Here is a 14,573-nt window from a genome sequence, read left to right on the forward strand (position 1 = left end):
TCAGGAACTCCCCTGTTTCACAGATGTCAGATTCAGGATGACCTCTTGCAAATTCTGCTCAGCCAGACAAAGGTACCAGGGCTGCAGACAATGAGTGATATTACACTTCCCAAGGGAACAAGTCATTGCCATTTTCAACAGGTAGAGGGGCTGGCCTTCCAATCCCACCTGTGTAATCTGATGATGGGGCACTCACACTGGGATACTACAGTCTGTGACCCTGCAGTGTACCGTCCTCCTCACACTTGTATGTAAGTCCCAGAGGAAGGCTGGTGGGGAGTCACCCTGGTGAAATACTTGCTGCATACATAGCATGCGGACCTGAGAGCAATCCCCAGGACAATGTGAAAAACCCAGTGTGGTGGCTTCCTGTGCTTTCAGTCCCAGCCCTGGTGAAACAGCTAGGGGCTTGCTGGCCTAACGAGTTACAGATGAGAGAGCCAGCCTTAAAAAAACCAAAACTAAACCCACCAACCAACCAACCAAACCTAAAACCCTGAGATGAGACTATGAGCAACTTCTTAGCTTTTCAGGCTAATCTGTGAGTCCAGTGAAATCTGATTTAAGACCAGGACACCTGGATCCTGGCTCCTTACACATATCTTACATGGACAGATGGGGGACTGAGTGGGTGGATCCTCAGTGGAGAATCTGGGTTGGAGCAGCAGCCTGTGCTACAGGCAGCTGTGCCAGGGACGGAAGAGCTCGCTGCCACAGTCATGTAATGGTCTATCCTCTGAACCCAAAAAGAACAGCACAGCCCCTTGGCCTGGACCCACTGAAGCCTGAGGACCTGACATTGTTGGTCAGTGGTAACCAAGTTCAGTTCAGAGTAGATCCTCTTTAGCTCACACATGCTCCCCAGGGACACCTGTAGTAGACCAGGGGCCCATCTAAATTCAGCTGGAGGATGACAGCAAGAATGTGGTGAATCTGGAGCCTATATAGCACACACTAGGTCCTCACACACCCTAGCCACTTGGTTCCCAGACTAAGGATCATCTCCCATTGCAGCCAGTTCTCAGTACCAAAATGGGCTCTGCAGGCAGACACACTGGGCCCAACGAAGTCCCTTTTCAGCCGTGTAACTTGGTAAGGCATTTGACCTGGACAGTTCACCTTGTCACACCTGCAGACTCTGAGAGTTGTGGGTAAAAGGCTCAATCAGCCTTGGGACTGCTGCTGATGTGACCATTTTACCTTTTGGCTTTCTCAGACACCCCACCAGGCAGGAGCCCCAGAAATAACGAAGATGACTTTTATGGGTGCATCAGCTACTGCCAACATGCTGTATATTGACTGTCACTGACCTGTAGACAGTGCTTTAGCAGGGAGGGCCCAGCACCTGTCTAGCCTCCATGATGGGAACACTGTCTTATTGTCAGACCAGTAATTATCGACAGCCTTCCTGAGAGCTTACCACAAAGGGCTGCTACAAGATGGAAAACTGATTTCTGCACCACTTCTTGGGCAGAAGCTGGTGCCCAGCACCAGCAATGGTTGATTCAGAGCATGCTCTTCTGTCCCTTTCAGACCTCTTCTGCACACCTAGCATGTGACCTGGCAAAGGCTGTCTCTGGCTACTCAACAACTATTTTTTTGTTTGTTTGTTTGATACAGGTTTCTCTGTGTAGCCCTAGCTGTCCTGGAACTCTGTAGATCAGGCTGTCTTCCAACAGAGATCCTCCTGCTTCTGCCTTCTGAGTGCTAGGTTAAAGGAGTATGCTATCACTACCCTCCTGGTCAATAACTGACCCATGGAGGTTCTGCAAATGAGTCAAATGTCTGTGTTAACATGCTGAGTACAGAGCTATGCATAAGGAAACCAATTTTTGAATGTGCCCTGAGATATCATGTAGAAGGCCACGGCTCAGCACTGTGCAAAGAGATGAGGCTGGGGATACTGGAAAGCACCCTCAGTGCACAGTCCATTCCCACAACAGAAGGACCCAGACCCAAAGTCAAGACAGGTACAAGTTCAAGACCTCCAGGAGTAAAGCCCTTACTCCTTTTCACCATCCAAGGACAAGGCCCTGTGCTGGGACAGAGGGTGAGCACCAGGAAGCATGCTGGGGCCTCTGCTACAGACGTTGCTGGGGGGACAGAAGTACTATTGCTTAAAAACTGTTCCCAGACTAGCATTTTGGACACACCAAAGTAAACAGCTACACCATGTAAAGCACTTAGAACAATGTCCCACACAGCACAATGTTCAATGCCTATTACACTCTGTTATTATTCGAGAGTCTCAAATTGTGTTACACTCTGTCCAGTCTGTGACAACTTAGCACTCTCTGTTCCTTCCATCCTGGATGATTTTCTTCCTTCTGTTGCCTGGGGAACTTCCTGGTTACCTCCCATTCTCTTCTGAAAGGGGAGGGTCACATGCTCTCTCTCCCATGACCCCTTCCCCTAGGGCTTCCCTAAGAAGAAGCTAGTTCTGAAGTCTTCTGTACCACATTGCTCCTGGGAAGGAGCTAAAACCAGCATACTGGGTTCAGGTGTCACTGAGACACAGGTCACAGCTGGAACACAGGAGGGGATGTGTACACAAAGTTTTGGGAGAGCAGTTCTTCCCTCTTAGCTTAGCTCCATGAACACAAGGAGGGCAGGGCATCTCAAGTAAAGCTCTGCCTCATGCTGCCAGCCCAGGCTTTGGCTCTGACTTCCATAGGTATCACAGATGCTCCTCTACACACACTCCTGTGGCTCACTAATAACTTGGGACCCACCAGTGACCATGAACTTGGTTCTGCCCATAGTGAGACTGGGTCTCAGGTTCTGACTCCACTTGCTCAACCATTTCTTTCACTACCACCCATCATGGGCACCAATGCCATGACAGAATGCACACTGGCTTGTGTGTGTTCTGGGCTCAGTCCTGGGAGCCTGACATCTTTTTGGGAAGTCTTCCAAACCCCAGATTCAGTGAGGGGCTTTGCTATGAGATGTCACAACACCATACACCTTCCCGCCCAGCATTAGCATGGCTAGTGACATGCAAACATTGAGAATGCTTATGCATGGCTATCTTCACACCTGCTGCAGGCTGACCACGTGCCCCTACACACACACACACACACACACACACACACACAGACACACAGGTCCCTCAGCTTAAGACTGCTTTGGAGACAGCTTTTAAAGAGATCAGTTACAATGAGATAGTTAATGTGAGTTCTAATAAAACATGACTGGTGTCTACATAAGATTAAGACAGATATGCCGGGCGGTGGTGGCGCACGCCTTTAATCCCAGCACTCGGGAGGCAGAGGCAGGCGGATTTCTGAGTTCGAGGCCAGCCTGGTCTACAGAGTGAGTTCCAGGACAGCCCGGGCTATACAGAGAAACCCTGTCTCGAAAAACCAAAAAAAAAAAAGACAGATACACAGAGATGGCTACGAGCTACGAGAGGACACAAAGAGACAGGACATTTGTAAACCAAGGAGAGACTAGCCTTGCCCACGCTCTGATCTTGGGTTTCCAGCCTCCAGCCTTCCAGAGTTGTGAACAGTTCAGCCAGAGATATTGTGGAACTCCTGTGGTGCCAGATGACACTGTAAACCCCACTGACACGGAGTCATCCCAACTGTGTTCACGTTGTGAGTCCTAGGGCCTGACACAGGGATGTCACAGTGAGACTCAAAAGCACTGCAGAGAAGACACAGAACTGGCTGTGAATTCTCTGAGTGCAGACACTGTGTTCTAGTCCAGCTGTGTGCCCAGCTACTATGCAGCTGCTATACAAGACAATGAGTGGTCCTTGTCTCTGCTGCGGGCATACCTGCTGCTTCCTTGCCTCAGACAGAAATGACAGAGAGGGTCTCTGGTGACTACTGTCTTCCTTTGTGAGAGGGCAATATTATCTGTGGCCTTGTATGTCCCCTAGCCTTTCCTGAGGAGTAGCCAAGGAGCCTTATTCCAGGATTGAGTCAGGGATGATCCAGCCAAGAAATTACAAACCAAGGTGATGATGACCTTGTTCACCTCATCTAAGTCTCCCTTCACATCTAACCTCCTTTTCCAACCCAGGGTTCTGGAGCCCCAGAGGACTATATGAGTCCATGTGAGAGCAGATATGGTTCCCTGTGAATATGTCAACTGTGCTCAACTGAAAATTATCAAAAACTGGGGATCATAATGCATTACTACAAAAGACCCCTCAGTCCTTCCTGGGCCATAAGAAACTACACACAAGACCAACTGTAACCTGCTCATCCCGCAAGAATACTCCCACCAATGACCTCCAGCTCTTGCATACTCAGCATGTTGACTCAGACATGCAGCTCTCACACACCCAGTGCACGACCCCGCCCCCACCCTGACCTCTGGCACTCAGCACTGTCGGACTTGCAGGCCTCAAATACTCAGCAGATGCCTACCTCACACTCCCACACCAGTGCATCCCCAACTTGGATGGGTATCCTTCCTACACATAGCTAATTTCCACCTCAAGACTTCACACATCTTGCATATCCCAGCTCAGGCCTGTGCACTTGTCTTGCAATGCCTGTGGGTATATAATAAATATCCATAGCTCACTATCTGTCCTCTCCCATGACAACTTGCACATCTCTAGTACCAAGCACTGGCCCAATACACAGTCAGCTTCAATAAAATGCAGTAGGTACAGACACATACATGACCCCTTAGGATGGCTACATGAAAAAAACACAGGCTACACTTTCAGAAGCAGGTGTACACCCTGACCCAGTCATGCACATGGCCCTGAGTCTGATGGTCTCGGCAATTTGCTTGAACTTACTGGACATCATGGTGCTATGCCAGCCCTAGCGGGCTTTCCTTTCCCCTTGTTCTCTGAGCACGCTCTGTAAGATGAATACCTACTTCATAAGGAAGCTAGGATGTGTCCCAAATATTAAACAGTGGGATAAAGTTCAACCCTGACCTTGTCCCTGTGCAGTCCCTGCTCTGGACTCATGCTTGCTTCCTAGCCAGAGGTCAAGGCTAGCAACGCTGTCTTGACTCTGCTCAGGCCTTCCATCTCTCCCACACTCTCTGCAGGGATGCAGCTGCACTCACCAGGGATGTGGATCTTGAACTTGCCACTTTGACCGAAGGCACTGTCGATGATACCCTGCTCCCCTGTGGACAGCTGCACCTTAAGCCCCACAAAGAGCTGGATGTTGGTTTCCTTTTTGAACAGGGAACGTCCAATCACGCTGTAGTCATCCATTACCTGTCCCCACACAGGAGAGGAGGCATTAGTAGTGCATGCTGAGAACTAATGTGCCCACCTCATCATACATAATGATGTATACAGAGTAGAGAGAAGGTCTGAATAATCTACCACACAGTCACCATACTCCATTAACATGGGCACCAAGAAGGGTCAACATTCATGGCAACCTCATGGGCCCCACACTAAAGCCAACATACAAATGTGCCAGGGTCAGAGAGCCCGAGGAGCAGAGGTGGCCTTGGGTCATATTCCCTACATCAGCTATCCTCTCACCTGCCTCTGCCTTCAGGGGCTTCAGTGACTCTGTGCAGCAGCAGTCCTGGCTCTGGCTTTTCCCTAGGAAAGACTCTAAGGAGCGGCCCTGACTTACCATCCTGCCTTACCCACATGCCTTGGTTGAAGCTCCTCTCTGCTCACTGCATTGTACCAACTACTCTTCCTCAGCCAGCCATCTGCCCTCTATGATGCCCTCTGTCAGTCAAATTCCAGGCAGGCTTTCTTATGGTCCCTGGTCCCTGCTGCCTTATCAGGCCTATTTCTTCAAAGCTCACATCCCTGCTGGGGACTGTGGCTGTCCTCTTACTTCTTTGTGGGCATATGTGGGCACATATGAATGAAGTTGTTGGTTGGGGGCAGCCTGAATGGATTCTACCACAAACTCTTTTCTCCCACGCATGTCCCTGAACCCAGCCTGGCTGTATCTGTAGCTAGCCTGTCAGGGTCTTGTCATCAAGAGTTTCATCACAGCTGGGAGTGACATCCCATCCTCTACCCTGACTGATTCTTACCCTCACCAGCCCACTCTGCAGATGCTGCACTCAGCCACTAAATCAGACCCTATTATAAAAGTGCCCCTCATTTTGGCAACAGCTATGGGAAATGCACTCAAAGACCTGGGGTCTTTCATTATTATTACCATTACCAGTCTCAGTGTACACACCTGCGACACAATCTCTCTCTCTCTCTCTCTCTCTCTCTCTCTCTTCACACACACACACACACACACACACACACACACACACACACACACACCATCAGGCAAAGCTTTGATATCTGTCACCCTACAGCCTCCAGGCCCCTCTGCCATGTCTCTTACCTGCTTCCTCTGTTCACTGGGGAGTCCTCCCTACCCACCCTGGTTTCACTCTGCATTTCTCTTAGGTAGTCTTCCCTACTCTCAGGGTTGAGGTGGAACCTCTATTCTGAGCTTGGCTACTCTGTCTTAAAACCCAAAATAGCTTGTCTACTTAACGCTGCAGAAGATTAAATGTCCCTCAAGGAAAGGGGTTCTTTTTTATATGCTACACCTCACAGAGCTTGGTAAGCGCATGTTTAGAGATGACGGGGGTTGGGGGGAGAACAGTCATCCACACATAGAACTGAGGGGGAAAGAAAGTGTGGGAAGCTAGGTAGCTCTTTGCTTCTTGGAGACAAAACTTTATCATTCATGTGGTAAGTCTAGGACAGGACTTTTCTTCAAGAGCTAACTGCACAATGTGGTTTTGTTTTGTTTGTTTCCTCTTCAGAAGATAGTAGGGCAAATTCCAGCCTAGATGCTGCCCACCCACCGATGCAACTCGACGGCCAGAGCTAGCTGTCCGGTAAGCCTACAGGTCTGGCTTCCTGGACATAGAGCCGGGTGGCAGGCATGCTATCCACTAGCAAAGACCTTCAGAAGACTCCTTACTGCCCCGTTTCTCATCTTTTGGCTATAAAATCTTGTAGCATGTAGTTTTTTGCTACCCCACCTTAAGCTCTGGGTAGACTGTGCTACCAGCCCTCATCCAGATTCCCTTGGCTCTACAGATAAAAATCAACACACATATATGTCAGTTAATCTTAAAATGTCTATTTTAACTCAATGACTGGGCATTCATACTAAACTAGTCCTGGCATCCCAGGCATAATTGAAAACTCACATGGCTGGTTGGCTTTATCTCCTGTCGATACTCTCCCCTTAATGCCACAAAGACAGCGGAGCTTCCCTCTTTTCCTAATCCAGGTCCTTGCCTCTTTGGTCCTACTCTTTGTAGGATAATTCTGTTAACATCAGGAAAATGTCAAAAAGCTTCATCACTTTCATGCCAGAGGCGTCTCTGAAGTTAGTTTTAGTGATACCTAAACAAGGTGGAGAGTGAAGGTCTAGGGCTCCATACTTGCTATGGTTTCTCCTGGCTAACCAGGGTAGGCAGTTAGTACTGTGGGGCTGCTGGGATCTGTGAAGCCCTGTTTATAGACCTACATTACCACATTTTTTTTTTCAATTTTTAAAATTTTTTACTTATTCATTTTACTTTCTGCTCACTCCCTGCCTCCTGGTCACACCCTCCCACAAATCCTTCCTCTTCTCCCCTCCCCTTCTCCTCTGAGCAGGCAGGAACCCCTCTGGGTATCTTCCCACCCTGGCACTACAAGTCTCTGTGAGGCGAGGTGCTGAGTGGTCCTTTCCCACTCAGGCCAGACAAAGCAACCCAGCTAGAACATATCCCACATGCAGGCAACAGCTTTTAGCAAAGTCCCCACTCCAGTTGTTTGGGACCCACATGAAGACCAAGCTACACATCTGCTACATATGAGCAGGGAGGCCTAGGTTCAGCCCATGTATGCTCTTTGGTTGGTGGTTCAGTCTCTGAGAGCCCCAAGGGTCCAGGTTAGTTGATACTGTTGGTCTTCAACTTCCTTTGGAGTTCCTATCCCCTAGGGTATTTGTTTTTTTGAGACAGGGTCTCACTATGTACCCCTAGCTGTCCTGGTGCTCACTATGTACAATAGGCTGGTCTCAAATGCAGAGACCCTCTTAAGTGCTGGAATTAAAGGTGAGCGCCACCACGTCCAGCACCACAGTATTGTTTTAAATATCCAGGTTAAGGTACGGAGCTAGTGGGCTTCTCATGACCTCCTCAGGAGAGGTTACAGGGGCTCCATCTTGCTTGCTGGCCTCTGTTCTGCTATGGCAAGAATGGCAGCTAAAAGGTCTTAAAAATCTAAAGGAAGTGTCTCTGTCATTTCTACTTTCTTGTTTTATGCCTTGGCCAGAAGATATACTAGCACCAACTATTCACTGTGTCTTCTATTAACCTCAGCTGTATCTTCATTTCCAAATGTAGGTTAGGCCCAGGGAGAGAGGCGATGGAATACAGCCTCCAGGTCCCTGTGCATTCCCTGAATACTGATGGCCTATCTGCTTACAGCTCCTACTATCGTTTTACAAAACTGAATGAGTGCTCATTGCACTGTGTCAGATCTACCTAGGAGACTGAGGGTGACCTAGGGTGGAATTATGAGTGTGGCTACTCCTGGGGACAGTGCTGGGGAATAGAGGAGGCCATCAAGCCCATTTTACCGTAAGCTGTCAGGTGGGTGCCTTTCTTGCTGAGCAGAGGCCAAATGAAGTTGTTCTGGCTAGTCCTCATAAGACCTAAGGGTAAGGGTACTTCTGTTAATGAGCCCACCATGGCTTTCTCTGGTATCTGGGTTTCCCTGGGCCAATGTTAACTGGCTGACTCAGTGGTTCTGGAGGCCTAGCCCAGGGGTGCTGAGCAGCCTCGGCCCTGTTTGCCCCAGCTCAGGGAAAACTCTATCAGAGAGGAGACAGTCCCTATAGTCAGGAATTCTACTTCCCAAAAGTGGTCTAGAGGGAGGAGGCAGGGAGAGAAGGTAGAACCTAGTGCCTAGCACCCTTGCAGGCTGCCCTGTCTAGTTAACCACGGTGTGGCACTCATCCCTCTAAATATAAGACACATCCGAGAACCAGGGACACAACTCATGGACTCTGCGCAGAGAGGCGACTACAGAGAGCAGACACCAGAGCACCATGAGGAGAGCCCTGACAGAGCAGATGGAGGGCTTGTATTCTTAATCAGTCACTGAAGTTAATGCCTATGGGGTTTGCTGGTGGCCCTGTTCCTGGGGACAATGCTGAACACAGGCCAGTGGTCACAATAGCTCAAGTGGGGACTTTCACTGCTTGCATGAGTAATTTGCTACATCTATCTGCCTGTGGTTGCTGGAGGGATCAAGCTCCCTCAGCAGTTACAGCTGTGCATCCAAGTCCAGCCCTTGCTGCCATGCCAGGAGAGTCCCCATTGTCCCCAGGTTTTGAGAAGGGACTTGGCTGCTGGAGCACATAATTATGTCATTACATGTGTGTCTCTTCCAGGGCTTGGTTCCCAGGATGAGGCTTGGGAATTGCCCAAGTTCTGAAGTTTCGACTAGTTCACCGTGCAGAAAGGGAAGGCACTATGAGGAGAGCTGAGCTAGGTTCCCCACTATAGTGAGGAGGGAAGGCCCTGTGCTCCCAGAAGGAAAATGGTTTTAGTTGCTTGAGTTCTGGCTCTGGCTCTTATAGTGTCATAGCCTGGGGCAGGGGACTTCTCCAAACTTCAGTATTTTCAGGACATAGGTTGTTAGGATTAGCACACTGATACTGGCCAGAACACCAAGACTTCACAGGAGAATGACCATTAGAACAGACTCTGTATCAGTGAATGTTAAGCTGAAGTGGGGGATAAAGGGACATTGGTGCAGGTGATCTTCTAGCATACCCAGAAACCCCAGATTTAGTGATTAGGACTTCTGGATTGGAAGGAGGGCAGAACCCACACTCAGTACTCACAGCCAGCAGGGTACCCTAGTCTCCACTTCTCCCTTCCACTTGCCTTTTGGACAGTATCCTGGGCGAAGACAGGAACCAGCAGTCACAGGAGGAAGGAAGGAAGGAAAACCCTGCTATTGAGGTGTCACCCTCAGAGTTGAGGCCTGGTGTCAGACACTGACGTGCCTCACAACACAGACTCTCAGGCTTCCTTTAGGCCAGGCCTCCTTCCTCTCTGAACACTCCTTATACCTGCTCTATATGTGCAGCCATCACCTGAGTCCCTCCTGGGTAAATAAAGCACCTGCCTGGGCTAAAGAGGTCCTAAGTGATCGCTCCCTGCCAGTTGCCCTCGACAGAGAAAAGGTGGTGCATATCTTACGAAGCACTGACAGTATGCCAGCCACTTGGCCCTTCTTACACGTAGTCTCAACTTCCCACCACAGCACTCTTACAGGGCAGTTGTGTTTGAGAAGTGACACGTCACAGCCGTGCTAGACTGTGCCTTAACCCAGTCTTAGCTTCCAGAGCTAGCTTTCTACTATGTCCACCCACAGACCCTGCACTTCCTCTGGACATGAGTGCAGTCTCCAAAGCAGTGAAGCCAGGCTCCAGCTATCAGACTCTGACCCTGGAAGAAACCAGGAGAGATGCTGGGCTATGGTCAGGTTGGAGGATAAGGAAAGCAACCTGTCAAAGTGGACCTTCTTAACGTCTGCCTCCTGGGACCATTCTGTTCAAGGGGTCCATAGTCTCCAACCTGTGACTGGGAGCCTATGGCCAAGAAGAGCAAGACAGAATGGCCAGGAAGCAACTCCCTCTGGGGGTTAGAGTGCTACAGTTGACCTGCACAGCACCCCCCCAACCTGGGCTCAGAAAGAAGCACGTGGTAGGTTCCCTGGGGCCCTGAGCAGGCTTAACAAACCATCAGCAGTAGAGCTAAGTAGAGCCAGGAGCCCGAGGCAGTGCTGGTCAGACTTCAAAGCTGGCCAGTGCTCCTGGTGGCGTCTGTATGTTTACACTTGGTTGGGTCCATGCCTCAGGCTCCTGAAGTCCAGCCTGAGGCCTTTTTGGTTGGCGCCATGGGGCCAGACCTGCAGTAGCCAATATGCCTGGTTTGACCTTCCCCCCTCCATAGTAGTGACAGCTTCTTGCCACTACTCAGTTTGGACCCAGGGATGTGTGTTCATATGAACTATGGTCACGATGCACAGGGCTTAACAAGGGCCACCTTGTGACTGGCAAAGCACCAGCACTTTCCATGTTTGTTTATCTACTTGCCACACCCTGGGGCCCACTTTAGTGCTGTGCACAGCATTGCCTGGTTCTGTAAAGGTTCTAGATCTAAAAAGATTGTGTAGTAAGAGCTGGCAGGACTGTCTCCCATGTATCATTATGTGGGGCTGTGTGAGCTGCTAGGTGTTGAGGATCACAGTAAGGTGGGAAGAGGTGGGTGCTAGAAGACAGAGAGGGTGTCCTGAGTGTAGCAACAATCAGGATGTGTTGGACATGCAGGCAGGTGCTGCTGGGCACCTGTCTTGCCTCTTGTTTGATGGCAAGGAAAGCAGAATTGCTATAGGGGAGAAATATGGCTCCATGGAGCAGGTGCTGCTTGACCCGGGAGTTCTTGTGATCCAGATGAACTGGGTCAGGAAGCCTTGAGTGACGGGATGTGGCAGAGCAGGTGAGAGGATGGCTGAAGCCTCCACAAGACAACTTCTAGCTCTGAGGTGATTCCAGCACTGGGAATCAAAGCCATTCTCTTTCCAAGCCCCCAGCCCACTATTCCAAGAAGAGGCCCTGACTGGCTGCTGGCTGAGTGGCTTGGCTGAGGGCTTCTAGAGTGGTTCAGTGCAGGCGCTGGATGGCCTCTGTGTCACAGAGTAGCTCCGAGACCTGGAACCCCCCAAAGGCCTTCTGTGCTTCCTACATTGTAGGGATTCTGTTCCTCTTTTCCTGCCTCTTAGTTTCCCACCCTCTCCATGGGCTTTGGACCCTGTTGGACCACAGGCAGACCCACTTTTCTGGCCCCTGGCTCAAATCAGCTGCATGTAAATCTGATGCATTAGTAGCTTGTTGAGGACAGGGCCCAGCAGTTCTGCCTAGCACTGACAGACCGTTGATAACTTGGTTTCTGTCAGATCTTTACAATCCACACTATTATGTACCTAAGCTTAGTATTTCATCTGAAAACCAATAGCCTCATTGCCTTAGATTCTTTTTTGGCTTTACTTCTAACATGCTTGGTTCTGGCTGTAACTGTGCCTGTTGCTGCATACCACCCTCTTTGTTCCATCTCTGGGACTGTCCCACATCTGTTAAAGGTGACTGTCCACTCCTGTGGTCTTCCTGACATCTTTTATTCTTTACTTTTGCTTCTTAGACACAGTGTATCAGTGGAGTTTGCATTTTAAGCCAATCTACTAATCTGTCTTTATAGCTGGCATTTATCTCACATGGTAAGTACTTCTTAATTTTGTCCCCAAATCACTGTCATCATTTTAGCATTATTCTTGTTTTTCTTATTTGTGTTGATTTATCAAGTTGACTCCAGTTTTGTGAATAAGCACTTCTTCCACCTCTTCCATTCCACTCATTCTTTCTCTGTGATCAAAATCTAATTCACGTTTTGTATTATCCTTTCAAACAGTGCACCTTTAAATGATGGCCATGTCTCCATGTCTTAGTCCTCTCCCAGATGGGCCAACCTGTGGAGCGTCTCCAGGGAGCTTCTAGCCCTTCAGACTCCCCCTTTTCCTCCTCCTGAATGACACTCCAGATTTCTTTACTTCTGTGAGGCCCTACCCCATGGCCCAGCTCCTGGGCTGTGGAGCAAGCAGAACTGGTCAGTTTTAGCTATGACCAGGAACAGCAAACTGCCCAGCAGGTCAGAATCTGCCTAGACCTGTTCTTAGATGGCTTCTGAGTTAAGAATAGCTGTCTGTCTAATGAGCTGAAAGACATTTTTAAAAAGAATATTTCACGATACATGAAATCTAAGTCAAAGTCAAATTTTAGCGTTCACTAATGGAAAGTTTTATTTGAACACAACCATATTTAGGTGCAGCTCACAACTGTTTCTGGGCTGTACTGGCAAAAAAGCAATTAAGACAGAGACTGAACAAGGCATCTAGGGACTTGTAATTGCAGGAACATTGATGGCCAACAGCCCACCGCTCACTCGCCCACACTCACCTAGAGATTTGTTTATTTTTGCTTTTTTGAGACAGGTTTGCAAGGCTTAGCAAGATTTAGCCTTTCACTTTCCATCCTGTCCTCTTTGGAAGGAACTCATGTGCAATTTATACTTGAGTGGAAAATGACACTTCACTGAAACTTTGTAAATTTTCTATGTAGTCCTAGCTGGCCTGGAACTTGCTATGTAGCCCAGGCTAGCCTTGAACTCACTGAGATCCTCCTGCCTCTACCTCTGAAGTGCTACTGATTTCTATTAGCAGTGTGGACTTCTCATGTGAAAACAAGACAAAATGGGCTTCAAATGGCTCACAATGGAGGCTCAGCAAGGTATGGGACGTCATCTTATCGAGCCCCCTTGGCAAAGCCTTGTGTGTGTTATTATTTATATGTTAGCTCAACATACCTTGACATTACAATATCACAGAAAACAATTACTAGAGAAACAAGAAAATTTAAAATAGTATATTTCATCACTGTAGACACAAAATAATTAAAAATGGAAATGAAGCTGGTTCCAAAGTTTCTGGGTGGCTCATTTGTTAGTCAAGCAAGGAAAGCCATTTACCAAAGGTAAGTTAATTAAAATGTATTTGATTGCACTGGTTGAAAAAAAGAGTATTCAGAGAAAATAGGCTTATTTAAGATGACTAGAATTGGAGTAAGAGCTCAGGCTGGGCTCAGATGCCACTTACTCTCAGGAGTATCCATATGCTCAGGCATGTCTACAGGCACCTGACCTGCATAACAAGCAAGAAGAGCACAGAAGAGACCATATGCTCGCACAGTTACCATCTCCTGGGTCTCAAGCACTGCCTGGAGAACCTTGATTAACACTATTTTGGACCATGTTACTATTTCTTTCTCAGCCTCTACTGTGAGGATGATCTTGGACCACCTTCTGTATATCTAGGGCTAGAGTACACACAGGAACTCAGTAAAACTGACTATGAAAGATGATGCCTTTATAGATAGCAGAAACAGAAGGCTAAAGTGCCATGTTCAGATGGAAAATATCCACTCACACATGTCTTCTCTTTACTAGCAACTCAGGTGCCTGAGCTGACTGAGTATTCCTAAGACAGGGCCAGTGCACGAAGTTTACCTAGTATAGTAGGGCATGGGGTAAAGATCTAGCCTAGGATATCTGTTTTAACCTCTGTAAGATTACCTGACCACCCAGAAACTTCTTTGGCAGAGGTACACTTAGGAATGTTTGGAGTCAGCCAGCACAGCCAAAGATGGCTCAGGACACTTTTCTGCCTTGCAAAGACCACAAGCTCCACTCTTTTGAGCTAGAGAGTCTATCAACACTCTCCTGCTACAGACAGGAGACTCCAGTTTCTTTAGCTGTTCAATATGGACTCCCTCTCTCCAGAGACCTTTCAGGCCCTCATCCTTGACCTGGGGCTACATCATTGGTCCCCTGAGGACTTAGGCTTCCAGCAGCTCTCCAGCATGAATATGGCCACTGTTGGATTCTCCAGATTTGAATCTTGTAAGCCAATCCAATAAATTTTCTTTTAACACACATAGACACAGACAGACACACACAGACACATAGACACAGACACAGACACA

The 14,573-nt window shown here is 48.5% G+C and overlaps 1 protein-coding gene across 1 annotated transcript in view; it reads right to left on the reverse strand.

Annotated features, from left to right (window-relative positions):
* The window catches only part of Eefsec (eukaryotic elongation factor, selenocysteine-tRNA specific), a 187,483-nt gene that overhangs the window by 17,827 nt on the left and 155,083 nt on the right, over positions 1-14,573 (reverse strand). The window contains exon 6 of the mRNA XM_028782979.1: positions 5,044-5,200. Within this exon, the coding sequence (XP_028638812.1) occupies positions 5,044-5,200 (157 nt within the window). The remainder of the gene's footprint in view (positions 1-5,043; positions 5,201-14,573) is intronic.

The sequence above is a fragment of the Grammomys surdaster genome, unplaced genomic scaffold (genome assembly GCF_004785775.1).
Source record: "Grammomys surdaster isolate TR1022 unplaced genomic scaffold, NIH_TR_1.0 948, whole genome shotgun sequence".
Classification (NCBI taxonomy): domain Eukaryota; kingdom Metazoa; phylum Chordata; class Mammalia; order Rodentia; family Muridae; genus Grammomys; species Grammomys surdaster.